A 25135-nucleotide genomic window follows, 5' to 3' on the forward strand; every position below is an offset into this window, starting at 1 on the left:
ATTAGAAGCTGCAGTCTAGAGCTACCTTCGTCGTAACCATAGACTTAGTATATACTGGCGTATACTAAGTCTATGGTCGTAACGGTTCTCAGTAAAATCAAGGAAATGTAGTTGAATTATATAAAGAACACGTATTTGCTTTTTTTTAAAATTTTTGTCAGACCTAAGCAATAGTTAGGCTGTAAGCAACTTCTTTCATAGACGAGTTTGAATCTCTAACACGTGTTGGCACTATTTTATAGTCGTATCCCGTTATTAATAAAACCGTCGAATAACACCGTTTTATTAAATTTTATTAAATTACTCATCTGTCAGTTTTAATTGTAGATCAATCACAAAGTCACAAGAGTGCAATTATTGTGATTTAGAATGTATGAATAAGGGGGATGTGATTCTAAGCTGTTACAGTTTTACTGCCATTACTATAGTATGCAAACAAAGTAAAATAACAATATAAATAATTATATTTATTAAAATATTCCTTCACAAATTAAATACAACAATAAAATTATTCACATGGACTCGTCGAGGTTTGATCCGAAATTACAAAAGCTAAAAATAATACACTTCAATACCTAGGAAATAACATTGTATAAAATCCCGATTTGATTTGAAATATTCGCACAATTCTCATAAAGAAAACCCAATTCACAAAAGAATATTTAATAATATAAAAGGAGTATTATTTATTTGCACATTTTTAAATAGTAAGGCTCTATGGATATGTTCTGACCAACTTGGGTTTTCGTTAGTGATTTTAAAGTTAAATTCAATCCAATGTTATTCCTATAGTTATAACCATCCGCTCGTATCGTCTAATCACTTTACAAACCCGGAATGAATTAGCGAAGAATTTGGAGAAAATATCTCATCAAAATCTTAGAAGAAAATTGTCAATTGTACTACATTGTTTGTCTTGATGATCTCGGTTAAAATCTGTTTTAATAGACAAAACATATCATAAATAATCGTTCATAGATTTTATATATTACATAGATTCCAAAAACTTTGCTAGCTAGTAAGAATTTAAAAAAATGATCTAATACATAGTCAAAAATACAAATTTGGCTTGTTGCTAAAATATTAATAAATTTGATACTTCATTTCCATTAAAAAGGCGGAAAATCAAATGTAATAAGCCTAAAATGTAATTAAAACTGTTGTAATGGAATGCAGCTTAAGCAAAATTTACAGCCATAGATCAAACAATTTAACATCTTATAATAAAAATATGGACTATATCGGTTCATTAAATTACACATACCACACTGATTCTAAGGTTTGCCATATAAAAATCTTAATTAAAAATAATGTATAACTTAATACGACTTGCAAACAGACGTAGTCGGAGACGATTTCCTGCAATATATTCTTGATGAACGACCATTTCTTACCGTTTGGCGTTAATATTATTTCCATCCATTGGTTTATATACTGCATCCGTCCACTTTATTAAACGTTTGATCATCAGTGTGGTACATAAGGAGCGGCAACGAAGTGTTTAGACGACAACTACGAGCGGATATTCCGCGATCATAAGGACGACTCGGGCCCGAAACGAGACGCGATTCCGCCGCAGTCCAAGCGGGGCCAGTCCACGAATTCTTTGCCGTGTCTAAGAAAAAAAAAAGTTGTACAAGGTGACTTATGGAAGAGTTAATTCTAATTTGAAGAGATCAATTTTCAAAGAGTAAAACTTTACGTTTAATTTGACCCAAATTATTAAAGTGCATTTGACTTACTTAAATATGAACTTGAGCGTGGCCCCCACGGCGGCCCCCCAGAACATGAGGTAGAGCAGCACTTCCGTGTTGGAGCGGGCCGGCAACGCTGCGCTCGCGCAGAACATCGACACCGCTACTAGGAGCACTGAAGGGAACTGAAAAGTATCATAAGTTTATTATTTAGAAAATAGAACAAAATACCTAGTGAAATATAAGAATAAATGGAATTAATGCATTACTTATAATCCATAATCGTGATTCTTTAACTAAACTAACGATGTCGACTCGAAATATACTAAATAGTTTTTATAAGACGTCCTTCGTATATTATACACGATCTGACGTTTTATACACGATCATTATTTATCCATAGACAATCAAAGGTAAAAACCTTTGATTGTCTTTGGATAAATAATGACTGTTAAGATTTCATTATGACGATTGACCAACTGCTGACACGGCTCACTGGTGTAAGTAGTATTTAAGATAATGTCTTTGAACAATAAATCAGATTTGAATATTGCTCTGTCTTCATTTATCGTGGTGAGCCTGCCCGATAGCTTTGAGATAATCCCACCACCTTAAACCTTTGATCCTACCCATGGGGCTCGGTCTGTTACCTAAGGTTTTGGTGCAGACGATCGCGTATTTATTAATATATTCACTATTTATGTGTTAGGGTACGTCTGTGGGGCTTAGGAATCCGTAGGGTTGTTAGGTTCTTACGTCTCACCTTCTTATATATTTAGTCATCTAGTGCAGCTTGCTAACATACACTACATGTACTATACAGATACTCCTGACATTTAATACATATAAACTTAACATACATTTCACAGTCCACTGCCCAGTAACTTAACACTATTTTACAGATAACAGTTTGATACAATTGTGCCTCACTATTGAACTTATTAGACAATGCATACCAACTTGTAACTGGAGTATATCAAAACAAAATCTAGCTGTTTTAAGGCATTTAACAGTCCCCGTACAACGAGATCACACTTCAGACTACTTACAGTAACATACTTCCAGTTCCTGTCCCGTCTGAGGGGACATTGCACTGTGTTGCCCTCGCCGTCGACCACGACGTATTTACCCAGAAGCAGGTCAATTGAATCCTGCAAGAAAAGATTTAAAATAGCTCTCATCCAAGTCAAATTTAGGCAGGTTGAGGCTTATAATGACATTTCTAAGAGTATTCAAAATTCCAACTTTAGGAAATTACCCGTGTTTTAACACCTACCTCAGATTTGCAGTTCTAAGTCCAATTTAACAATACCATGTGTTGGTGAATATCACTAAAGCAATTTGTATTTAAATCGTAGATTTCGATTCTTTATGTGAGGATCATACCCCATTGTTGTTCAATTTCACAAAAAGCACCACCCCTGACGTACCTGTCTAAATCCATCACTAAAGTTGTTCTTATAGTACCGCGTGAGGGAATTAATCCCGTCTCGCACGAGGCCCATGCGCGTGCGTTTGCCCGTACGAGTGAAGTCGGTCTTCAAAGCGCCCGTCCCGGAGTACTGCACCGATATCATGTCGGCGTGGTCGGCCCAAACCTTCGGTTCGTTATCATTTCCAATTAATTAACTTAAATTGTAAAGTTAACATAGAATCATTCAAATCATCACAATTTAGTGAAACTTCTTTATCGGCGTTGAAAAAAAAAATCCGTCACATTTTTCCGTTACGCGCATCTTTTTCTTGTCCCTACCACGGTTGATTCGAAGAGATTCGAAGCCATTAATAACAAAAACAATGATAGTAATAATTATATTACAATTAATGAAATTCTGTAATAATCTTAGTAGTAATAAGGCAAAATGAAATACATATTTGTATTATTTGTATTCATGTCTATGATAAGAAAAGCCTTTTGTTAAACTTTGTTTAACCAATTTCTGTAAATATATAAGGTCATAAAGAAGTTTCACTTCATACGTGTACACTAGTACACGCACACATTTTTATTTTTATAGAACAGGGGGACACGGGCAGAGGGCTCACCCGATGTTTAGCGATACCGCCGCCCGTGGAGACTGATATTGCTTGAAGGATCACAAGTGCGTTGCCGGCAATTTAAGCATCAGTATACTCTTTTCTTGAAGGACCCTTAAGACTTAACCAAAGTTACATTTATCTTTATTCTTATTCACAACCCAATAGAAAATAACTTACGCCATTAAAGAGCGCATCGAAGTGCGGAACGGGTTCATCGTTATTGGTAATAGAGAGCAGCCTCAGCAGAGCCACCAGGTGCCTCTTGGCCAACAGACTCTGCACCACATTGGTCCTGTCCAGGCAGTCCACGCAATTCGTTCGGAACACGCCGGTCTGTCGGAGCAGCACCGTCTCCCCTCGACAGAGGAAGTACCCGAATTCTGTCTGTAATAAATCATTCGTCAGTAGAGATATGTTATTGGACCGGAATTGAATATAAATCCAATAGCGCTAACTCACCTGCTCGTGCGCAACTCTATCGAGTAAAACGGACAGTCTGTCGTAGCGCATCCCGCGACACTCCGCGTGGAAGTCGAAAGGTTCGTACCGCACTGCGGGTAATGCCGCCGCCGCCACGGCCGCCCGATAACCGCGCTCTAACGACTCTTCTTTGCCGCGTTGGTCGATCTGTTAAAATATCATAAATAAAATACCATATAAAAATAGCTCAGGAAAGAAAGGCATAACCACACTCACCAGATTCAGCAAGACTTGATCCCCGTATCTCTGCAGCTGATCCCTCAAGTGCTTGGTATAAGCCGCTAAGTGGTCTTCGACGGCCAGAGACATCGAGGGCTTATATTTTAGATCAGGGTACTGACTCCAGTACAAAGGAATGGACCCACGGGTTTGAACGAACGAGGACTTTTCGCCTCCTCGTTCGACTATCTGTTCTGTTTCTACGAAGTTTGCTACGTTACCCTGAAACATAAAATTGTCTTTTATTTATTCTTTAGTTATTATAAGCAAGAATAATTATTAAAGAACAAATACATACCTGACTATCAATTCCACGCATAAACAATCTGGTGCCAGCTCTCTCGACGCTGCGTCTCGACACAAGGGTCCATGTTAGCTGGTGCCCGCTTATCATCACACGGTTTATTGCAATAACTGTTATTAGTTAGGGGATTAATTGCCAACAAAATTAGTAGTAGTAATATTTGTAGTAAAATTGTCCACAGGTATACATAAAGGTATTAAATAGCTTGGGCATGATTGCACTAGACTCTAGAGAAAAAAAATATTTTATTATGTGTATAAAAAAAAAAAAAGTTTTTTCTTCTTCTTTATTATATTGTTTATAATATTCCATTACAATTTTTAATAATTTTATATTCTTAAAATTGTTAAAAAGGATACATCCATGCATAATCGGCAAGTTGAATCTAGCAAACATTTGTTGGGAATAACCTTTCAAAAGGTGTCCATTCCAAACAAAGCGAGGGTCTGCACGACTTTGAAGTGACATCTTAAACCAAAAGAAATACACTCAACTGATTTAAAAAATAATAATAATAATATTAAATATAATATTATATATTTCTATAGTTACCTTGTGAAAATCTGGTGAAACAGAATGTAATCTTTGCATTGTGTGAGTGAGGTCATAGCTGTATGAGAAATATATTCCAGGGGCTTCGAGGGCTGCACGTAGCAGGCGTTCATATGTGTTGTTATCATCTATCTGTTTTTTAAGACATTGCATGTAGTAATTCTTTATTGAATTTATCAATACAAAATTAAAATTATCAAATTGATATTATTTTAGTAGAAGTATATATTCTCATACAGAATTGTACTGTATTTATCTCATTATTTTATTTCATTTTTAATTTTATTTTATTTTAAAAGGCACACTAACGAAAGATAATATTTTTACATTTAGTAAGTATTAATTTACATTGATATAAAATACTATAGTTACAGTCACAAACAGAATATTGAGTATTCAACAAACCTGTTTACTAGTAAGATGTGTAGTTGATCTAGCATAAGGTATGATATCTGATCCAGCCATTTCATATATATCATGTCCATTTATTTGCCCCACCTAGAAATATATCAGTATTTCAATGTGAAAAAGACTTAATTATAGAGATTTATGTAAAAATGTATATTTACATACCAATGTCCTATATTTAGCAACAACTAAATATAATCCAGATATCAATTTGATTGTGCCCAAAAATCCACACACTGGTTTATAAGCATTTGCTGGGATGGGTATTTTCACTGTATTTATTTCTGCAAGTTAAGTGTTGTTAATCAACAGCAATACTCATAAATATACTTCAAATTGGTCTAAACAGACATACCTCTTACATAAGCTTCACCTGAGACTCTATCAATAACTAAAATCTCTGTTGGATTTATTGTTGGTTCTAAGTAGAACTTATCTGATGTTGTATACCTAAAAATATTTAATTACATAAATAAAAAATTACCCATATAGTGAAAAATACATACCAGTTACATAGTTATCAAATATATATTTATTTTAACTGTATTAATATGTACCTATAATTGTTTTGAGGTGATATTCATAATAAGGATTTAAATAATCTGTACTCACCTCACCTACTCCACTAAGCACACACAGCAAGACAACATTTTTATCTAGGTAATCCTATTAAGTCACAAATGTAATTTATGACTAAAATTAACATTAAAAAGTATGAATTGACACACAATTGTTTTGACAATTAGTTACTTACAGTTAGCTACTAGTTCCTCTAGAAACTACATAAATATTAAGAAGATAAAAATTATATGCAATAAATAGCCTTGAATTACTTTATGTTTTTTTGCTAAATGTCTGTAATTGTAGGAATAATTACTTGTGGAATAAGGAGCATAAAAAAATATCAAACAGGTTTTTAAAGCTAAGGTGAAGAGGAAGAAAATTATTGAAATCTGTTGAGTAGTTTAGTAAACCCATTTTTTTGGTATCATTAATCATAAGGCGAGTAAATCATCAGAAAATAGTTAGTGATACAGGACAGAGACAGGGAACGCTCATTATGAATATGTATATAATTTCTTGATAAATCAATATATGTAATTAGAAAAAGGTAGTAATAACTCACAGCTTTATATCATCGTGAATTTTCGTTTGATCGGCCATGCTGATAATTTAAGCGGTTGGATATAGTAAATTTTACACTTATATAATTGAAAAATATTTTTTCTTGGGGATATAGAAAACATTTAGTTACGAAGCGTGAGTAAATCGCAAATTTATCAGATTTTTCTCCAGGCTGTAGTTTTTGTTGGCTGATGGTAACAGTGTTGCCAACTTTGATTTTCAGAATTGGTAAAAATATTTTTTTTTTTTTTTGGAGTTTATGGCCTGGTATCTAGACCTTTAGGCCAAGGTAAAAATATAAAAAGTTTGCGACCACAGATGGTCGCTTGCGGCAAGACCCGCACAGTTACTTGATTTACTTGATTTTTTATTCATAATTAATTGTTCCTCCTAAGTAATTTATTTATATTTTGCAATGAACTATCATAGCAATTGCATTAATGAAATCTGCCTTAAGCCAACAATTAATTAGTACTTAATAAACTACATTAATGTGTGCATAAAACTTATGTTTATTCATTTTTCAAATCTTTTATGAATACTTCAACATCAGTAATTTAAAAAATAAACGTATTTCCAAGAAATAAATGTAACAAAATATTATATGATAGCAACTTTGACGTTTTTTTGCATTACACATAGCAATTTTTCAATCTGTCACAGGATTCCTGTGACAACTGACAACTGTCATATGTTGTTTGTTATACATGTGTCTTTGAAAGCTAACCTTTAAAGGTATTTTAGTAGACTAGATATACCTCTTAAAATAATATCTTGCTGGACATATAAAATGCTAAATAGTTATATTAGTTAGTATATATTAATAGCAATGATGGAAATTGAAGGGCATCCCGGGCTCATTAAAACAATCAACGATGGTGAAGAAGTTGAAGATTATTCGGAGGAATCAGACGTTGAAGAGGAAGTACGTGTATTTATTTATTTATTTATTATTCATTATATTACTGTAAAATAGAAGTAATATTGACTAATTTACTTAATATATACGCTCATGTTAATTAAGTAAAATCCAGGATCTAAGATTTAACGTCTTATGGGGAAGTAATGTAGAACTAAAATTCTAGGACTACATATAAATTTACCAGGGTATTATAATCATCTTATATATTACCAATTTTACTTTCAGTATCAACCATCTAAGCTAAAAGCTAAGCAGAAAGCAGATTTTAATCCCTCTTTCAAATTTGTAGCTTCAGTTGAAGAATATCATAAGGTAAGTGGCTTTTCTGTTAATTGCTTTGATAATATTGCCATGTAGGTTCACTTCTACCACCTCACATTTATTGTATTAAATATATAGAATTTCACTTCTTTACGTCAATGTTTCCACTATCTACAATAAGATGCTGTTTTACTTTTGCACAAGAGAATATCTTATATACTAACTGGATAGTCAAAAAATCCTACTTACGGAGATAACTTTTACAGGATACTTGGGATGACTTGCAAAAGTATATTAAAAGAAATGTCAAACAAACTCTTGACGAAAAGATAGCTAAGCGGCGAGCAGCAGTACAAGTAAATGGAAATGCTGATGTTGACACTGATTCAGAGGCAGAAGGTACATTTATTTATATTTGTGTAGCTCCAAAATGTTAATTATGAAACAGGAATTATCTTAGTGTACCTTATAAAAATATGATGTAATCACAATTTAAGTATATAAAAGTAATTAAAAGTGTGATGTCTGAGCATATAACAAATCAATAGAAATATACATTTGATAAATTTGAACATTTCGCTTATGATGTATTGTATATAATTGGAAAAATGTAACACATTTTTATTCCAATCCAGTCTTAAACACCTTTTTTGCTTTACAGAACAAAATATAGATGAGCTAGAAATATCTGATGATGAATTAAAAAAAGATGAAATAAAGGTTAAAGAGAAAAGGGGTAAAAAACAAAAATTTAATAAGGTAAGCATCTTTTGTTCAATGTTGGTTTATTTTTATGGCTCAAATTTGTCTTTTAATATTGATTTGTTGAAGAAATTGTGTAATCAAAAATGGTAACATTGTTGGTAGCATAGTTAACAGTTACCAAGCTTATGTAACTGGATTGTTATTTTGTATAACCTTTTAAGGAGTTAGAAGAAGACAAACCACAAGCTGCTCAAATTGAATATGAAGATTTCTTTGAAGATCCACCTGCATATGATGAAAATGCATCATTTTATATGATGAACATATCCCGCCCACTGCTTAAAGCAATTGGCACATTGAACTATGTGCATCCTACACCTATCCAGTCCGCCACCATACCTATAGGACTCTTAGGTATGTGTATTATTTTTATCTATGTATATAAATTTCTAATATAATACAACCTGTAAAATAAAAATTCAAATCCAAATATAATTCTATCTATAGTATACACAGTGTTCCATTTGCGACCATAGAAGTGCCTTTTCATTTGTCAAATTAAAAAAGGCCTCTTTTATGCCATTGGCTTTAGTCATTACCCTATAAAAACACTATAATCTTACCAAACATTACTTTTATTCTCAATGACAGGTAAAGACATATGCGCCTGTGCTGCAACAGGTACTGGTAAAACTGCAGCATACATGTTACCAATATTAGAACGACTAATTTACAAAACTGTCGGTGACAGGATCACTAGAGTTCTGGTATTAGTACCTACTAGAGAATTGGGCGCTCAGGTAATTAAAAATATTCTAAAATCTCAATTTGAACTATATTGAAAAACTTATTAGTGGAACTTTTTACTACATAAATAAAAACTATACTTTTTTGAAATAAGCCTATGCAGGTCCAATACTAGTATTGTTGTGACATACAGATTATAGTTTTCAGTGATTGATTTATATATCTAGAATCAAGATGATACTAACCACTTTGAGAATATAAAATAGTACAAGTCAGTATTGTTTAGAATTAAATTAAAAAAGTAAATGACTTAAAATAAGTTAAGTTGTTAATATGATTTGTGTTTACAGGTCCATACAGTAACACGACAATTAGCTCAATTTACGTCTGTAACTGTTGGTTTATCAGTTGGAGGTCTGGATGTCAAATATCAGGTAAAAAAAAAATCTTCATTTCCTTGGTAATTAGGGCTTTAGTTTAGTCTATAGTTCTTGTCCTATTGAACATGCTGGAATGGGTAAATTTAAATATCTCTTCCATTTATAGCTTTACTTTAACTGTAACTACAAAAACTGAAATACATGATTAAATAACATAATTCTTATTTATAGGAAAGTGTTCTTCGTCGTAATCCAGACATAGTAATAGCAACACCGGGACGACTTATTGACCACATAAAGAATACTCCATCCTTTGGTTTGCATTGTATCGAAGTACTAGTTTTGGATGAGGCGGATAGGTGAGTTTTATTAATTAAATGCTTACTTCCACGTCAGGTATATACATGCCTCATATAGGCAAACATATTTCTGCACGTCTCTAGGCTTTTTATTATTTATCTTAATTATATTTTCATGTACATTCTCAATTTAATTGTTAGAATGCTGGACGAGTACTTTGCAGAGCAAATGAAGGAGATTATACGCCAGTGTTCGCCCAAACGTCAAACGATGCTGTTCTCGGCCACCATGAGCGAAGAGGTGAAGGATTTGGCCGCGGTGTCCCTAAACAAACCGGTCAAACTGTTCCTGGATTCAAACAAAGATGTGGCCTTCAATTTGAGACAGGAATTTGTTAGGTAATGTGTGTTCTTGTAAAGTTACCGTTTGTAGCTTCGTCATGTTGTGTATTCTGAAGTTACTGTATACATAAAATAACTTTTGTTAAGTGTCATTTACAACATGTCCTCACAGAATACGTAAGGAGCGCGAGTCAGACCGTGAGGCGATGCTGGCGGCGTTGGTCTGCCGCACTTTCAGAGACCGAGCTGTGGTATTCGTCCAAACCAAGAAGCAGGCGCATCGCTTACACGTCGCCTTGGGACTGCTGGGAGTTAAGGTATTCGGCCCGTTCATACTTTTCAAACAATTATAGTCGTTTATGACTATATATAAAAGGTTAAATCAATCATGGATACGCCTGGAAAATATCTTCTCTTTGAAAGAGATATAAACTAGAGAGTTTTGGAATTTTAATATGTATTCAAATCAGGTAGCCGAGTTACACGGCGCACTCAACCAGCCCCAACGTCTGGATTCTCTCAAGCGGTTTAAAGATGAACAAGTGGACCTCCTCGTGGCGACAGATGTGGCAGCCAGAGGGTTGGACATACCCGGGGTCAAAACTGTCATTAACTTTACGCTGCCCGCCACTTTGGAACATTATATTCATAGGGTGAGGTTCAATTTACCAAGATTGCAAAGAAATAAAAGTTAAATAAAACTCTGGATTTTTACAGTTCATCACATAGTACATAGTAGTAACACATTTTATTATAATTATGTCTAAGTGAACTTAACAAAAAAAATAAAATTATGAAATAAATTGCAAAGGAAAATGAAGATTAGTTATAGTTATAAACTTCCCATGTGACAGGTGGGACGTACAGCTCGGGCGGGTCGAGCGGGCGTGTCCGTGTCGTTAGCGGGCGAAGGCGAACGAGCACTCGTCAAGGCCATCGTGAAGAGAGCCAAGCGACCGGTCAAGTCGCGACAGGTGCCGCCCGATATAGTGGCCAAATATCGCGAGAGAATGGCCAAGTTGGAGCCAGAGATATGTAAGTTCATAAAACAAGTTTTTCCTCTTTTTTTGTGCTGCTGTAACTATTAAGACTAATTTATTTTAAAATCCAGCTGCAATTCTCAACGAAGAATACGCCGAGAAGCAGTTGAAGAAAATGGAAAAACAGACGGAAAAGTTAGAGGGTGCTATCAGTACAAAGAATGAAGACGGTCCCAAGTACGAAACGCACAGGAGCCGAGAGTGGTTCCAGACGCCGAAAGAAAAACGAATGGAAAAAGAGCGGTTGACACTCACCAAACATCCTGGCAAAGGTATTTAAGTTGTTTTACGCTCTAAACTCTAAAGCAAGAAAAGTGTGAATAATAAAATATAATTATTTCAATTATTATACGTAAATAATTTTATCTCATTTTAAAGATACACAAAAAAGTAAAGGCAAGAAGCGAAGGCGAGATGAAGATTCAGATGATGAAGGTCCCAAGAAGAAGAAGAAACCTAGCAAACACACGCCAAAGGATACCGCCGAAGAACGGGTGAAGAGAGAAATGGAAAAGGTAGATATTTACAACTAAAAAAATAAACTGAACATTTCATTAATTTCTTTATAATATCAGAATACCCAATTTAAAACCAATATCCATTCACAGGTTGCCCTTTTACAATCGAGAATGGCTAAAGGAAAGAAGAAGCAACGCAGAATACGCGCAGTTGAAGAAGATGACGAAAGACCCATGCAACGCAAAAACGCGGGCAAACCCAAGAAAAAACTGAGCAACTTCGCTAACGATCTAACAGACACGTCAAAATCCTCCACAAAACGCCTCCGATATGATGCAAACAGGGTCCAAAAAGGGAAACCTATTCATCCAGGTAAAGAAAAGCAAAAGGGAAGAGGTGCGCCTGTTAAAGGAAAAAATAAACCTAAAGGGAAGAGCTTTGGCAAACCACAAGCGCCGAAGAACGGTAGAAAAAGAAAATAAAAGTCTTAAGAATTGAATTACTTTATTTTTATTTGGCTCCTATAAATAAAAAGTTAATTTAATTGTGATGGATGGCCCTGATAACACTACACGCGAAACAAAAATTATCATTGAGCCGCGTTATTTGATTTGATCTATGCTCAATATTCTATTTTTAAACCTAGACTAAATTTTGTAGTATAGTCCTTTTCATGAAAGAAGTCCCCCAGACGCGGCGCTGTAATCGCATGACGTAATGTTGCCATTTATGAGTAAAAAAATTACCTATTTTATTTACACTTAGCAGATGTAATTTATCAAATAATATTATTTTCTGCATACTTCGATGAAACAATATTTCTGTTATGTAAAAAGTATATTTTTATTTACTTATATTAGCGGTGTTCTACCTACTTACAGGGAAAAGATGAGAAAATAGGGTAAAGAAAAGCAATACAATTTTTTATTCAGAGTTTTATTGCATAATAATTGTTGGGTTACAATTTTTTCGAAGTACACTCCGCTGTTGTTACAATACCTTCGTTTGTAATTCTTGTTACAGTTTTCTCTGACACACCTGCAATTAAATTATGAACAAATAAAAATAATTATAACTTTAAGTTTATAATGCTTATGTAATATATGTTTTAATTTCCGTTATCTAGTTTCATCACGTTATGTATTTGTTAAATTTTGTCGCAAAAACGAATTTATATCATAAAAGTCCCATCAATACAGCAAAAAATTATTAAATGGCAACTCTGAAAAGTAACTGTTTTGGCGGCAACTCTCTTCCGAACATTGCTTAGTGGTATTAAAACACCTTGATTCTTATGTTCCGCTTCACAGAACTCTTTCACCTTTAATATCATTTCTCGAGCCGAACTTTTTACAACTTTTGGCATTGTAATCAATCCTTAAAATTTACTAAGCTAGTTAAAAATTCACAAAAATCTACCATAACAAACGAACTTGAAACATCGACGAATGACAATATTACCGACCTGTCAAATTTAGTTCCAAAAATCGCCGCGGGACTTCTTTCATGAAAAGCACTATACTTTTGTAGTTCTAGTAAAACGCCTTCTATAGTTTTATTAACCGTTCCTTTTAATTATTAGACTACGGTGTATAATGTATTTTAAATTATTTGTAGCAGTCTGTGGCAACCATGAAGTGTAAACCATAGATAACAAAGTCAAAATGTGGCGTCTGTCTAGCGGTATTGTTTATGATTTTCTGAACGACATTTTCTCTGGAAAATAAAGTTGACGTATATTAATATAATTTTCTGATAATTTATATACTAAATGTCTGGATATGGTGTGTAACCGTATAAAAATAATAATGAAATAACATTTATATTACTCAAAAACAGCGATCTACGTGTCGCCTGCTTGTATTACTTGAAGTTTTTTCTCTGACAATATTAGCGGGAAATCGCCTTAGTGACGCGCACAACAGTCCACAACCTCTGTTTCTAATTTATTCGTACTGTGGCCTGGTGTAGTGTAGTGATTGTAATGTGGTTATACAAGGCCTGAGACTAGGTTTGTGATATAATTAGAATTGACAATGTCGAATGAAATGGCGGTTGGTGATAAGGTGTCACAGGATGCTACTGTTTGTAGTGATGAGGTTGTAGAAGAGGCTATACATACTGAACAGGCTTCACAACCCTCCTCAGAAGCTTTGATGGAGGGATCTAAGGAAGAAGCCAAGCCTGAAGAAGGTTTGTATCTTGGCCAAAACATAACCTAACATATCTGTTGACATCTTGATCATTATTTAGTAATAGCAAAAATTTATCCTAACATTGTATAAATATAATATTAATATTTATCAGCTATCATGGTATTAGTCATATGGTTTTCTGTCTATATGTTTTCTAATGAAACAGTTATTTTAAATTAGGTGCTGAGGTATAGTTCAATTAAAACCTAAAAACTCTTAAGAGCACTATATGGGTGCATATTGTGTTGGTTAAAATATGGCTATCTAATATATAGATTTAGGGGATTTTTACTTAAAATTTTCTAAATTATATAAGTATAAGTAACTAATAGCATAATTTAATAATTCAAGTTATATTAATATTATGGTAAAGTAGTAATTTATTGGCAGAATTATGAATTGCTTATTGTTTCATAAGCTATGTATCCCCGACTGAATATTTGGTGACACAAAGTCAACTCACTGTAATTTATGAGCTTTATAACTTATAGTGTGAGATTTTGACTATCATTCTGTTATAATCGGCAGCTGTCATTAGACATTATACCTCTTTGCCATTTTATTTATTAAAGAAGGCTTAAGATCTAATATATATAATTATCATCATTTGTTATTTTTCTATTACAGTATCTGACTGAAAGCTGTTATGACATCATATGAGATACAGTTTTTTTTATAAACAACTTTTGGTATATGTAGTTTAATGTCAGATTGCATTTGTCTGTTGTAATTTTTTTATATGCAATAAAAAGTAATTATGAAACTATTTGTGGCCATTCTACTTGTTAATGCACAAAGTTACCGCAGTGTTGGAGTCGTTAAATATTTATATTAGAATTTTTTTATTCTAACCAGAATCATCAAGCACATCAAATACTAAACTATCTGATGATACAAATGAAAAGAAAGATGATGATGACCAAAAAGGCAAAAAGCGCAGGGCGTCTTCTGCCTTCAGTGATGAACCAGACACAGAGTTTAAGGGATTTGAACAGAGTGACTGTGACCTAACAGAGTTCAATAAGATTGTTGGTAAGTCTGTTTTTAGATTAGACTGCTTTTCTAGTGCATTACTTGTTGCAGAATAATTTCTCTAACCCAATAACATAAAATGTGGAATTCCTAAATTCAATACTTATAACAAAATTGTATATTTACAACAATATAAAGAATTATACTTAAAAGAAAAACTTTTGTTCAATTATTTAATAATAAATCATTGGTGATTTCCTTGCACCACAGACGAGGATTGGAAATTTTTACGGAGATATTCAACAGATGAAGACTTTAAGGGGTTTGATTCTATTGAAAATAGCAGCTTGTCTGCTTATTCTCAAATTTTAGGTAAGACTTTAAACTTTATGGTTTTGATTTTACTATGCTTCTGATATTAGAAAAAAGTATGCCTCTACTTTTTTCCTTTCTTTACATTTTATATAATATTTGTTTTACCTTGGTTCCATAAGTAGCAGAATTAAGACATAACCATACAACATAGTTTTCAATTTTGCACATTAATTGTAATTCACAATCTTTTCTGTGAAGGTGGGCTTTTTCTATATTAACCCTTATTTATAATTTACTAAAATCCTATTATATATATATCATCACTTTTGTACACAAAGGACACAATGCTTTAACTAATTAAGGCTTATAGTATGTTTATGAATTGTGCATTTCTTTAGAACACCTTCGTTAAAAGTTTTGTACATAATCTTCATACTTATTTGTATATTTGTTTAATTCAAATAATATAATTAGTGTAAAGTTTAAAAGGAGATTTTCTTTTTGTAACTAGATAATTGGCAGGCTCAAGTATCAGAGGCCGAAAAGCTTGTGACTCCGTTGAGAAATGTTTTGACCTTATCATTGAAGATTCCGAAACGACCCAGACAAGACACAGGTATAACAATTCTTAAACATGATTAATATTAGTATAGTTTGATTGTCATGTATAATTTAAGTAAGTTGTATGAAATAAATAAATTAAAAATTGTTTATCAAGATTATCTAGTATCTTGTAAAATATTATGATGTACATAAAATTTACTTTGATTTTTTCTTTATTGATTCAAAGGCGCAGATTTTATATTTTAAACTGACACCTTGTTTTCTGTGAATAATTTCCATCTCGTTAAACAGATAGTTCAAGACCATCATCAGCCCTATCTTCAAGATCTGAAGGAGACGGAACAACAGATGTGAGTTAATCATTTATAATTGATTAAGAATGTGTTTAATTGAATTCACACGACTCCATATTTAGTAGAGCACTATACACTTTCCCCATTCACAAAGTCATTTTTTTAATGTTCTATTCTTTATAAATGCATGTATTGTAAATCCTGTTTATTAAAATAAGTAATACAGTATTTTGAATTTGTATTTATAATTTATATTTCACTCATTTTTACTTTTCTTTGTGAAAGCAGCCACAGAGGATAAATGGAATTAAAGAAGAGATAAAAGTTAGTATCTCTTAGTTCAATATTAATAAGGTTACGTAATAAGGTTCAATATTTTTAAATAATTTGTTTCATTAACATTTTTGTGCATGCAGCCTTTTAAAATAGAGCTGGGAAAGGATATTAAAGTTAGTATTGTTTGGTAATATGTCGTGTATTGTTGTAAGGTCTAACTTTGCATGTGATGTTGTTTTCATCTGAAATAGTTATTTGTGTAGCAATAAAAATTGGTAAATAATAAAATATAATTTTATAACATGAGAAGAGAGTGCTATAAAATTATGATGTGAAATGGGTGTAGGTTGATGTGAAAATAAAAACACAATTAAAAAATAACTTAATATTAATGTCGCAGATGAAGTGCTAATTGTTGATTAATTGTGGTAAATATATAACCGATTTTGATACTGAAGCTTTAGTTGGTTTTGTTTATTGGTGAATTTAGTACCGGTTTAACTTAATCTAGAATATACATGTTTAGTATTGAAAAAAATTAACTAAAAAATAGTTGAATATTTACTTTCCCTCGACAACCTTGTCTGTTAATTGTGTTCTGTTCGGTCTGTTCTTGGCCCTTTTGTTGGCAAAGGCCTCCTCCAAATGCCACTATAAATTTCTGAGCTGGGCAGTTCGGGTCCACGTGCCACCTGCGACGGCTCTTATTCATCTCTTATATTGGTTTATTCATACCCTAGCAATGGTCTACCCCCTTTTCCCCTTCATGTGACCCGTGTAACAATACAATACTTGTATCCGGACAGGCCTCCTCGTCCCCGGCCAACCGCGGTCGGCGGCCCACCGTGGAGATGTCGTCGCCGCTGCTGCGCGTGCCCTTGGAGCGAGGCTGGAAGCGGGAGCTCGTTTACCGCGCTGCGCTCGATGCGCACTCGCGCCGCAACGCCGACATCTACTACTACATGCCCGGCGGCAAGAAGCTCAGGTCCACCAGAGAGGTGAAGAGTCTTTCGCGGGCATCGATCGTTTTCCTATAAACGTTCACTCACCGTTAATTAATCGAATTACAGGTGGCCGAAAACCTGTCCGGAAGCGGTCTCACTCTGGAGAACTTTTCGTTCTTCAAGGAACCTCTCGGTATAGATGACCCCGAAAAGGAAATCATTCGGTGAGCGACTCTCCGGTCGCGTGTCGCGTGACGCGGGCGAATATCTTATTATAAAGCGAACGGTTGTGTTTCAGCGACGCCAAAGTGATCCGCCGCGTGGAATCTCCGGTGCCGCCGCCGACTCAGGCGGTGGCGGACCTCAAGCGCACTCCCAAACCCAGACCGCCCAAAGGGGCCAGCCCCGAGCCCGCGGTGAAGTCGCCGCCCGCCAAAATCAAGGTGCATACATGTATAGATGAGACCGTAAATTTTTAAAGTTAATTAACGAAAATATAAATTTTCGTTCAAAGATCTAATGCTAGAAAAAATACAAAAACTGTATTGCGTAATAATAATATACTATTCCCCGTTTCTGTACCCGTTTGCGTTTTTGATGGGCCCATCGGGGCACGATTCACTCGAACTACGAAGAGGGCCGTCTGTAATCTTTTTTAATTTATAATTCTCTTCCGGAATTTCTTAGACTGTTTGTGCCCGAGTAGTATTCGAGATCCCGGAGAGTTGTTTTTATCTTTTATATAGAAATTGAATTGTGACAGGTGAAGTCGATCGGGTCCCGCCTCAACAACAACAGCGCTCCCTCCTCTCCGGCGACTCCGAAGCAGCCCAGACGCGCATCTCAGACGCAGCCTCCCGCGGACAACAACAACACGGCTTGGAAGAAACCTAGGTATACAACCGTTTCGTACTAAATCTGGGCGATACTCATTTCTCCGTTTCACCGAACGGGTGAAGCTCAGCGATGTTCTCGGTGAGCTCAAACATTCGCCGAAGCGGTCGGATCCGATTAATTAAAAGAAATAATGTCGAAAGTGTGGTCAAAGAAATCCCCGCTCGGCTCCGGCGAACGCTTTGACATTGATACAGAAAATCTAGTTTTATCTTTAATTTGAAATCGAAAAGTGGTTCACGGCTCTCGGTGCTAATTAATTGCAAATGTTCTCACATTTATTAAGTGTGTTTACATTTATCGTTTTCGACTCTACACTGATCTCGCCCGAATCGAACTCTGAAAGATTGAGTCACACGCGAGGGAGATCAGTGGAGAGTTATCGTCGAGCGATGCAGAGGCTCGGACTCCGTTACCGACGCGAAGCGAAGCGACCCGAACGAAAGCACGAAGTGTTTTTGCTGCTAATTGTTACGCACGTCCGAATTAAACGTTCATCAAATGCGGGGTCGCGTCGCTCCGCGTCGGTGGCGGAGTGCCCTCGCGCCTCGGGCAGTGGTGGACAGATGTGTGGCCGCAGGACGGCGCAGGCGCAGCTCGCCCGGCCTTCGCACGTCGACAAGCACGCGCAGGTAAATAATATTCTACCTCGTTCCTTTATTAGTAAATAATTTAATTCGATAAATTGAACCTAAAATGATTGTGAGCGATTCCAAACGAGCTCGTTATCTTCGAAAGCGCTGAACGGATTCAGATCGAGATCTCCCCGATGTGTTAACTGAGTTTCTAAAAGTCAAAGAAATTATTATTATCAATATTGTATGTAAGAAGCTATGAAATGACAATTCTTGAATGAACGAAACTGCAAAAATAAAACCGAAATTTCACGCGGACGAAGTCGCGGGCCCCGACCGATATACTACCCCTCGACCGCATTTCTTTTATTCGACTCGAAGATCCCGGGTTCGATTCCCGGAGAGTCGAAAATAGTTTCGGGTCGATGTTTCGTCCCGTTTATGAGTCGAAGAGAGCTATGCGAGAAAGAAAGAGATGCACGTCCGTCACCCCGAGTCCGACACAGATGGGGCGTGGCGTCCGACAGCCGTGCTCCATGAGCTGCGGCCGCGGGGCCGTGCCCTCCTTGGCCTGCGCCGCCTGCCTGTGCCTCTACCACCCCGCCTGCCTGGGGCTGACGCACGCGCCGCCGCATCCCTTCTTTTGCAAGGTAAACACATCGATCATTCAATAAAATGCGTTATTGGCAATCTCTCAGAAAATGTTATTAAACCGATACGATAGATAGGCAAAGAAGATCCTAAATGACCTTATAATTTACAGAACTGCGACTCTTTATCGCCCCGGGATCCCCCGTCGTCGGTCCACAAATCGGGGGTGACGACCGCGTCCGGTCTTCAAGCTCCGGTCCCCGTCCCGGCTTCGGTCCATCAGTCGGCCGACTCGGTGCCCGTCCCGAGGCTCGTGCCGGCTCCTAAAACTCAGAAGAACGACAAGCGTGTGCTGCTGCGGATGAAGGTGAGACTTTAATCTGTTTCTGAAAGTCCATCAGAGTCGAAAACTAAATATTAGTATATATTAGTGTCATTTAAAATGTTGATAACGATATTAATTGGAATAAAATGTATTTTCAGATGTCCGGCGGCGCGGACGGGCAGAAAGTGTGGGCGGTGTCCCCGAGTGCGACTTCCGCCCCGACCCAGGCCGGCCCCGCCCCTTCGGCCCCGCCGACCCAAGCGGCGCCCCAAACCCCGAACGCCTCGTCCGCTGCGCTCCAGAGACACGCGCTACCGCAATCGTTAGCCGTCATCAACGGCCGACGGTTTATAGTCGTTTCACGCGGATTGCCAAACTAATGTTTTTTTATAATAAATTTAGTAAATTCGACTCAAATTAGCATTCCAGAGTTTCGTGATTTTGAGATAAATTAAATCCGGCCGGCCTTTTGTAAAGTTTTTTGTTTAGAATTGCGCAAAAAGAAATAGGGCTAAATCTCAAATGGCTATTATAGGCTTACGACTGCAAATCTCGAGCTGAGCTTGCGTTTTACTTCTAATACTCTTCTACGACATGTCACGCGTTCTATTTAAACTTGAAACTGAACGATTAATCAAGTATGCGAACCGGGTTCCCCATTGATATTATATTAGTATTAAGAGTTGGAGGAAACCTAATAAAGAATTGAAAATCACACCCGGGTTTTCCTACCTCGACGAAACCGTTCGATAAGGTAAGTCCGCATCGGAGCCGTGAACCACTCGTTTCGTCTACTTTTACTTTACGATTGACACAAAATCGTATTTTATCTCGTGCACCGTCACTTTTGTCGAACCGAGAGAAGCGCCCAAAGTGTAAATTCATTGTATTTTTCATTAGCGAGAAAGCGGCCCGTCGCGTGACGAACGGGGCTTCGCCCCCGCCCGCCGCGTTGCCTTCCCCTCGGCGAAGAGGCCGGACCAAAGCGGACGACGCGGCCCACTTCTCCAACTTCCACGCGAGCGCCCGGGAGAAGAACTACAACGTCGCTCTGCAGGTAAAAGTTTTTTCCAATTCATAAAGGATTTAAAAAATTGTGAGAAACTGTGTAATATTCGACATGTATTAAGAAGTGAAACTTGTTTAGGCGCATGAGGGTAAAATTTTTACGGAACGTCACGAAGATGTGCAGCGTTTTTGTCGAAGAAAAGGGCGAGAGCGATTGAAACCAGGGAGAAGAAGGGAGAACCTTATAAAAATTGTATTTTTAAAATTTCGTAAAGAGAATTTATGAAATATTAGTATTTTATATTTTATCCAAAATAATTTATTGAAATCTCAAATGACGAATATAGATAAATATGAACGAGACTTCAAAATTAGTTTGCCAAAGAAGTTTCACTTCTGACATGTGTACTTTGTCCGCACGCATTTTTATGTTTTTTTTTACAATTTATTTGTTTTAATTGAATAATTGAAAACATGAACTATTTCAGATCTTCCAATACGTGGGCATGCGAGACCTGGCCCGATGCGCACGCGTGTGCAAGTTGTGGCAGACGCTGACGGATACGCCCGCGCTCTGGAGACACGTCCGGATGAAAAACTCACACGTGAGGCTAAATCTAGAATGTCGCAATTGAAAATGGTTTTTAATGCAGGCGTGTTATTATTATTAAATTTATTCGATGCGCGCGCACACCGTCACAAAAAACCGACACCCTGAAGTTAGCTATAGACAACAATTTTAGTTTTTTCTATTGTTAGTGTCGCTTTTTCTACAAACAAAGAATACAATTTTTGAAAAGATTTGTATCTTGTTTTCTTTTAAATTTGGCTCAAACGTTTCGCAGGTCAGCGATTGGGGCGGGCTGTGCGCGGTCTTAAAGAAGCGTTCGACGAAATGGCTGGATTTACGAAAAATGCTCCTCCCCTCCAACGACACGGTGTTCTGGGACCAATTCATCGAGAGCATCGGCTCGGTGGATACCCTGGAACGGTCGGTTCCGACGATTGTTATTTGTTATTCATAACTTTTATATAAACTAATCGCTCGCTCCTATCCTCAGGCTGGAGCTGTGCCGTTGCCCGGCTCGCGTCGTGGAAGCGGTGTGCCGTCGAGTGAGCTCGTTGCGCGCCCTGTGTGCGCCCGCCATCTGCGACACCGTCTTCGACCCCGAACCCTTGGCCGAGCTGCCGAGGCTGGAGCTGCTGAGGCTGAAGGTGCGGAAGCCATCCTGTCGATGATATCTGTCTATTTAATTTTACTTTCGAGCTGACGAAATTTTCTCTTTTCTCTCGGTCTCCAGAGTCTGAAAGGCCTCTCCCTGACGCGCAACCTGCAACCTCTGAGCGCGTTGAGCAACCTCCAGCACCTGTCCCTCACGTCCATAAAGGAGCTGGGCTGGTGCGCCTGCGAGGTGGTCGGCGAACTGGAGCAGCTGGAGTCTTTGGAGCTGGGCGAGTGCTCGTTCGGCAGTCCGTTCGCCGCCGCGCTCTCGAAGCTCGTCCGTCTGCGCAGGCTGAGGCTGGAGAGGGGCGTCCCGCACTGCGCGGCCTCGGCGCTCTTGAAGGCTCTGGCGTCTCTGCCGAAGCTCACCAGATTGGAGCTGGTCAACTTTGACGTCAAGGTGACTCAGCATTCCCTCGTACGGGGCGCGATCGGCCGAGTCGATAGAAATGAAATATTCGTTATCATCGTTATCTCGTCGCAGGTGGGCTTCGACGATGCGTTGGCGGAGTGCAAAAACATCCAGAGACTACTCATCATACCCACCTACGTGTCGCAGTCGGCGACCACCAACAAGCAGGTATGGCCCGCGGGATCTCTTTCGGTCGATGGGTCCCTCCGCTCCGACCTCTAACGGCGTTCGCATCGCAGGTGCTGAGCGGCGTGCTCCGGCTGAAAGACACCCTGACGCACCTCATGTGGGGCGTGACCATAGAGTTGCTCCGCGTCACCGAGCTCTTCATCGATCAGTGCGAGGCGGGAGGGGAGGCGGAGGCCCCGGAGGGGCAGGGGGCGAGGAGGGAGCTCGGGGAGTGCATACCCGTGTTGAAGCCCGTGCCCGGGTGCAGGCTGCCCGACGACTTGAGACACGTCGCCGGCCCGCCGCAGGTACGCCTCGCTCGTTCGTCCGCGAACGGCGCCTCGGTCGCAGTCGCGGTGAACGTGTGCCGTATTCGGTTGCAGGTGGAGATCCTCCCCATTCCCACGCTCCAGCGGCTCCTGTCGGCCCAGCTGCCGAACACGAAGCTGAAACTCCTGCGCATCCCCTTCCACGCCACGTGGCGGCAGACGCTGGCGGACTTCCAGTAGCACGCGAAGAGGCGCCGCGGCGTCGGCGATTGACACTTTTATTTCGATAGAGGGAAACGAGACTCCGACATAGTTGCAATTTATCAGATTAAATATTTTATCCCTATTACCACGATTTTTAATAATCTAAACGAATTCAGATAACGAAGCCATCTCTCTCTATCGCGAGCCTCGGAACGGGCCCAGCTCTAATTTTTAATATAGCGTCGGACGCTTATTTTTAAATTTCCAATTTTTACGGATCAGATAGGTTTATGTCGTTTTCGAGTCGTTATCTGTGTGTATATAAATACGGGATGTCAAACATATATTGCCCGAAGTGATAATATATTAAAAGACGGCAAGAATATAGAAGTCGAATATTTTTTATAAACACTGATTTGAGGTTGCGATAAACTTCGAGTTGTATAAGATAGGAAAAGCGTCGAAGTCACTCAAAACGTTCGAACGAATTTGAGGAGATAGCTTCGTCCTACGTGCGATGTCTACGAATCGCAATATTTTAGAAAATTTACTTGAATTCGAAAAAGTCACTCGCAATAAACGGAATGGATTTGTGTTATATGTCTAAAGTATTGTAATTTGTAGTTTTAAATGACGCGATATTTCGGTTGTGCTTCCAAAACGTCGACCGTGTCCGACGCGTCAAATTATCAATTGTCGTAATTAATGTCCTTTAACCAAAAATATCTCGTGTTAAAATTTGATAAATATTATTTTTTTAAACTTTTACCTAAACAAGTAAACGCATAACTTTGAACTTGAACTCGCCTCGCGGCTCGTTCCGCTGCGAGCGAAAGTAGATTGTTATTATTAAAATATTTTTTTAAACGGTTTTGTATACTTTATGTATATTTTCTTGTTTAGTTATTTTAAAGTTTAGAAATTGAAATGAAATATGTGTCGGTCGCGTGGTGAAAGGTAGATTGTCGTTAGTCGTGAGCGATCTAATAGATCTCGCAACGGATGGTGGATGTCAATATAACTTGCAAATATTCTCGAAAATTTGGTCAAACGCAGTAATAATTCCACTGTCACCTAGGGTAGGGTTTTAAGACGAATGTAGCTAATTTTTATCAATAGTTTGCAATGGATAACATAAAATGTAAATACTGTAGTAGAGTATTGAATGGTGCCTTTTCCGTTCGTTCACTTAGCCGACGTCTCAGACTCCATTGTTTTGCCGTAATCGCATTAAGCCGGCGGGCGTGGGTTTGAGCGATAAATGATATTTCAATTAGTATGTTCGCAAGTGCCTCGGATACGTTCATCCGAAACGTGTTTCTGCCCGAAGACAGATGTATGTACATATATAAAACGTATTTAAATATTTGTCTCCGAATACACAAAATGCCAATCGGAGGCCGCTGTCGTCGAAAATGTCAAATACGTTTTGAAAATGCCGGCGATGTCGACGATACCTCGGTATCTGTCGGTCGAGAGCGAGTGGTCTTTTGTCTATTGGGACGTTTTACTACTATTTTAGTGTATGCGTTATTTTACTCACGTTAGCGATAATTTTGTATACATAATTTTATGTACTATAGTTTTGTTTTTATCCGCTCCGCTGTATTGGAAATAATATTTGACTAGATTTAAATTTAGGTTGCGACGCAAAGAAATATATTGTAAAAATCTTCACACGTCACGCTTTCACGTAACGAAAAGTTCAAGCTTCGGTACGGCATGTGTAAAAATTGTGCATAAATTGTTTGTGTCGATCAATTATAATAAATAGTTTAATTTTGTTTATAGTTTAATAGTTAGTACTTTGATAGTGAGTATTGGCGACAAATTAAATTGTTGTCTCGACTTTGGCCGTGTTTTATTCATTTATTCACTATCACCGACTCCTCGACGCGATCCCTCCCTCCGTTTGTTCAATGCATTATCAT

At 37.5% G+C, this 25135-nt stretch overlaps 4 protein-coding genes across 9 annotated transcripts; 3 read left to right on the forward strand and 1 right to left on the reverse strand.

The window, feature by feature from the left end:
- Window positions 1-454: 454 nt before the first annotated feature.
- On the reverse strand, window positions 455-7044 carry LOC125050146 (phosphatidylinositol-3-phosphatase SAC1). The gene is made up of 14 exons (XM_047649775.1): window positions 6824-7044; window positions 6053-6147; window positions 5863-5981; window positions 5695-5787; window positions 5290-5421; window positions 5097-5205; window positions 4732-4847; window positions 4431-4655; window positions 4194-4361; window positions 3912-4118; window positions 3125-3292; window positions 2744-2845; window positions 1743-1879; window positions 455-1615 (listed from the first exon to the last, which is right to left on the reverse strand). Exons 1-14 carry the CDS (start codon window positions 6859-6861, stop codon window positions 1534-1536), a joined length of 1791 nt encoding a protein of 596 aa, XP_047505731.1. The 5' UTR covers window positions 6862-7044; the 3' UTR covers window positions 455-1533.
- Window positions 7045-7515: 471 nt separating this feature from the next.
- LOC125050654 (probable ATP-dependent RNA helicase DDX27) lies at window positions 7516-12476 on the forward strand. The gene is made up of 15 exons (XM_047650631.1): window positions 7516-7747; window positions 7970-8056; window positions 8272-8404; window positions 8667-8764; window positions 8932-9124; window positions 9362-9510; window positions 9808-9891; window positions 10069-10196; window positions 10338-10535; window positions 10651-10795; window positions 10949-11131; window positions 11333-11513; window positions 11590-11790; window positions 11897-12033; window positions 12127-12476. Exons 1-15 carry the CDS (start codon window positions 7652-7654, stop codon window positions 12457-12459), a joined length of 2346 nt encoding a protein of 781 aa, XP_047506587.1. The 5' UTR covers window positions 7516-7651; the 3' UTR covers window positions 12460-12476.
- A 1152-nt stretch (window positions 12477-13628) lies between these two features.
- On the forward strand, window positions 13629-25055 carry LOC125050652. 6 transcript variants are annotated; one of them, XM_047650624.1, is made up of 20 exons: window positions 13642-13763; window positions 13943-14170; window positions 15028-15204; window positions 15415-15516; window positions 15971-16075; window positions 16315-16373; window positions 16602-16640; window positions 16733-16765; window positions 17399-17590; window positions 17663-17760; window positions 17835-17979; window positions 18300-18430; window positions 20822-20978; window positions 21418-21534; window positions 21775-21920; window positions 21991-22144; window positions 22231-22551; window positions 22636-22731; window positions 22803-23039; window positions 23115-25055. In XM_047650624.1, the coding sequence occupies exons 2-20, from the start codon at window positions 14014-14016 to the stop codon at window positions 23238-23240; spliced, it is 2592 nt and encodes an 863-aa protein (XP_047506580.1). In that variant the 5' UTR covers window positions 13642-13763; window positions 13943-14013; the 3' UTR covers window positions 23241-25055. The 6 variants fall into 6 exon arrangements, with proteins under 6 accessions (XP_047506586.1, XP_047506581.1, XP_047506582.1 ...); XM_047650625.1 differs by having other exon boundaries at window positions 13630-14170; window positions 16605-16640; XM_047650630.1 differs by lacking the exon at window positions 15415-15516 and having other exon boundaries at window positions 13629-14170.
- On the forward strand, window positions 19099-20636 carry LOC125050656. Its single transcript, XM_047650633.1, has 3 exons — window positions 19099-19655; window positions 19769-19963; window positions 20080-20636. Exons 1-3 carry the CDS (start codon window positions 19431-19433, stop codon window positions 20299-20301), a joined length of 642 nt encoding a protein of 213 aa, XP_047506589.1. The 5' UTR covers window positions 19099-19430; the 3' UTR covers window positions 20302-20636.
- Window positions 25056-25135: the final 80 nt, after the last annotated feature.

This window comes from Pieris napi, chromosome 6 (genome assembly GCF_905475465.1).
Source record: "Pieris napi chromosome 6, ilPieNapi1.2, whole genome shotgun sequence".
In the NCBI taxonomy this organism is placed as follows: domain Eukaryota; kingdom Metazoa; phylum Arthropoda; class Insecta; order Lepidoptera; family Pieridae; genus Pieris; species Pieris napi.

Bases quoted from the DNA above. Each gene is read 5' to 3' on its own strand.
- LOC125050146 (XM_047649775.1), bottom strand. From the start codon at position 6,861: ATGGCCGATCAAACGAAAATTCACGATGATATAAAGCT. The intron at 5,788-5,862 runs GTATGTAAATAT...ATATATTTCTAG, and splicing joins TTGCTAAATATAGGACATTG to GTGGGGCAAATAAATGGACA. The intron at 2,846-3,124 runs GTACGTCAGGGG...CTTTTCTTGCAG, and splicing joins TTAGTGATGGATTTAGACAG to GATTCAATTGACCTGCTTCT.
- LOC125050654 (XM_047650631.1), top strand. From the start codon at position 7,652: ATGATGGAAATTGAAGGGCATCCCGGGCTCATTAAAACAATCAACGAT. The intron at 10,197-10,337 runs GTGAGTTTTATT...TTTAATTGTTAG, and splicing joins GTTTTGGATGAGGCGGATAG to AATGCTGGACGAGTACTTTG. The intron at 10,796-10,948 runs GTATTCGGCCCG...TATTCAAATCAG, and splicing joins TGGGACTGCTGGGAGTTAAG to GTAGCCGAGTTACACGGCGC.
- LOC125050652 (XM_047650624.1), top strand. From the start codon at position 14,014: ATGTCGAATGAAATGGCGGTTGGTGATAAGGTGTCACAGGATGCTACT. The intron at 21,535-21,774 runs GTGAGGCTAAAT...AACGTTTCGCAG, and splicing joins TCCGGATGAAAAACTCACAC to GTCAGCGATTGGGGCGGGCT. The intron at 22,145-22,230 runs GTGCGGAAGCCA...CTCGGTCTCCAG, and splicing joins TGGAGCTGCTGAGGCTGAAG to AGTCTGAAAGGCCTCTCCCT.
- LOC125050656 (XM_047650633.1), top strand. From the start codon at position 19,431: ATGTTTCGTCCCGTTTATGAGTCGAAGAGAGCTATGCGAGAAAGAAAG. The intron at 19,656-19,768 runs GTAAACACATCG...TATAATTTACAG, and splicing joins CGCATCCCTTCTTTTGCAAG to AACTGCGACTCTTTATCGCC. The intron at 19,964-20,079 runs GTGAGACTTTAA...ATGTATTTTCAG, and splicing joins GTGTGCTGCTGCGGATGAAG to ATGTCCGGCGGCGCGGACGG.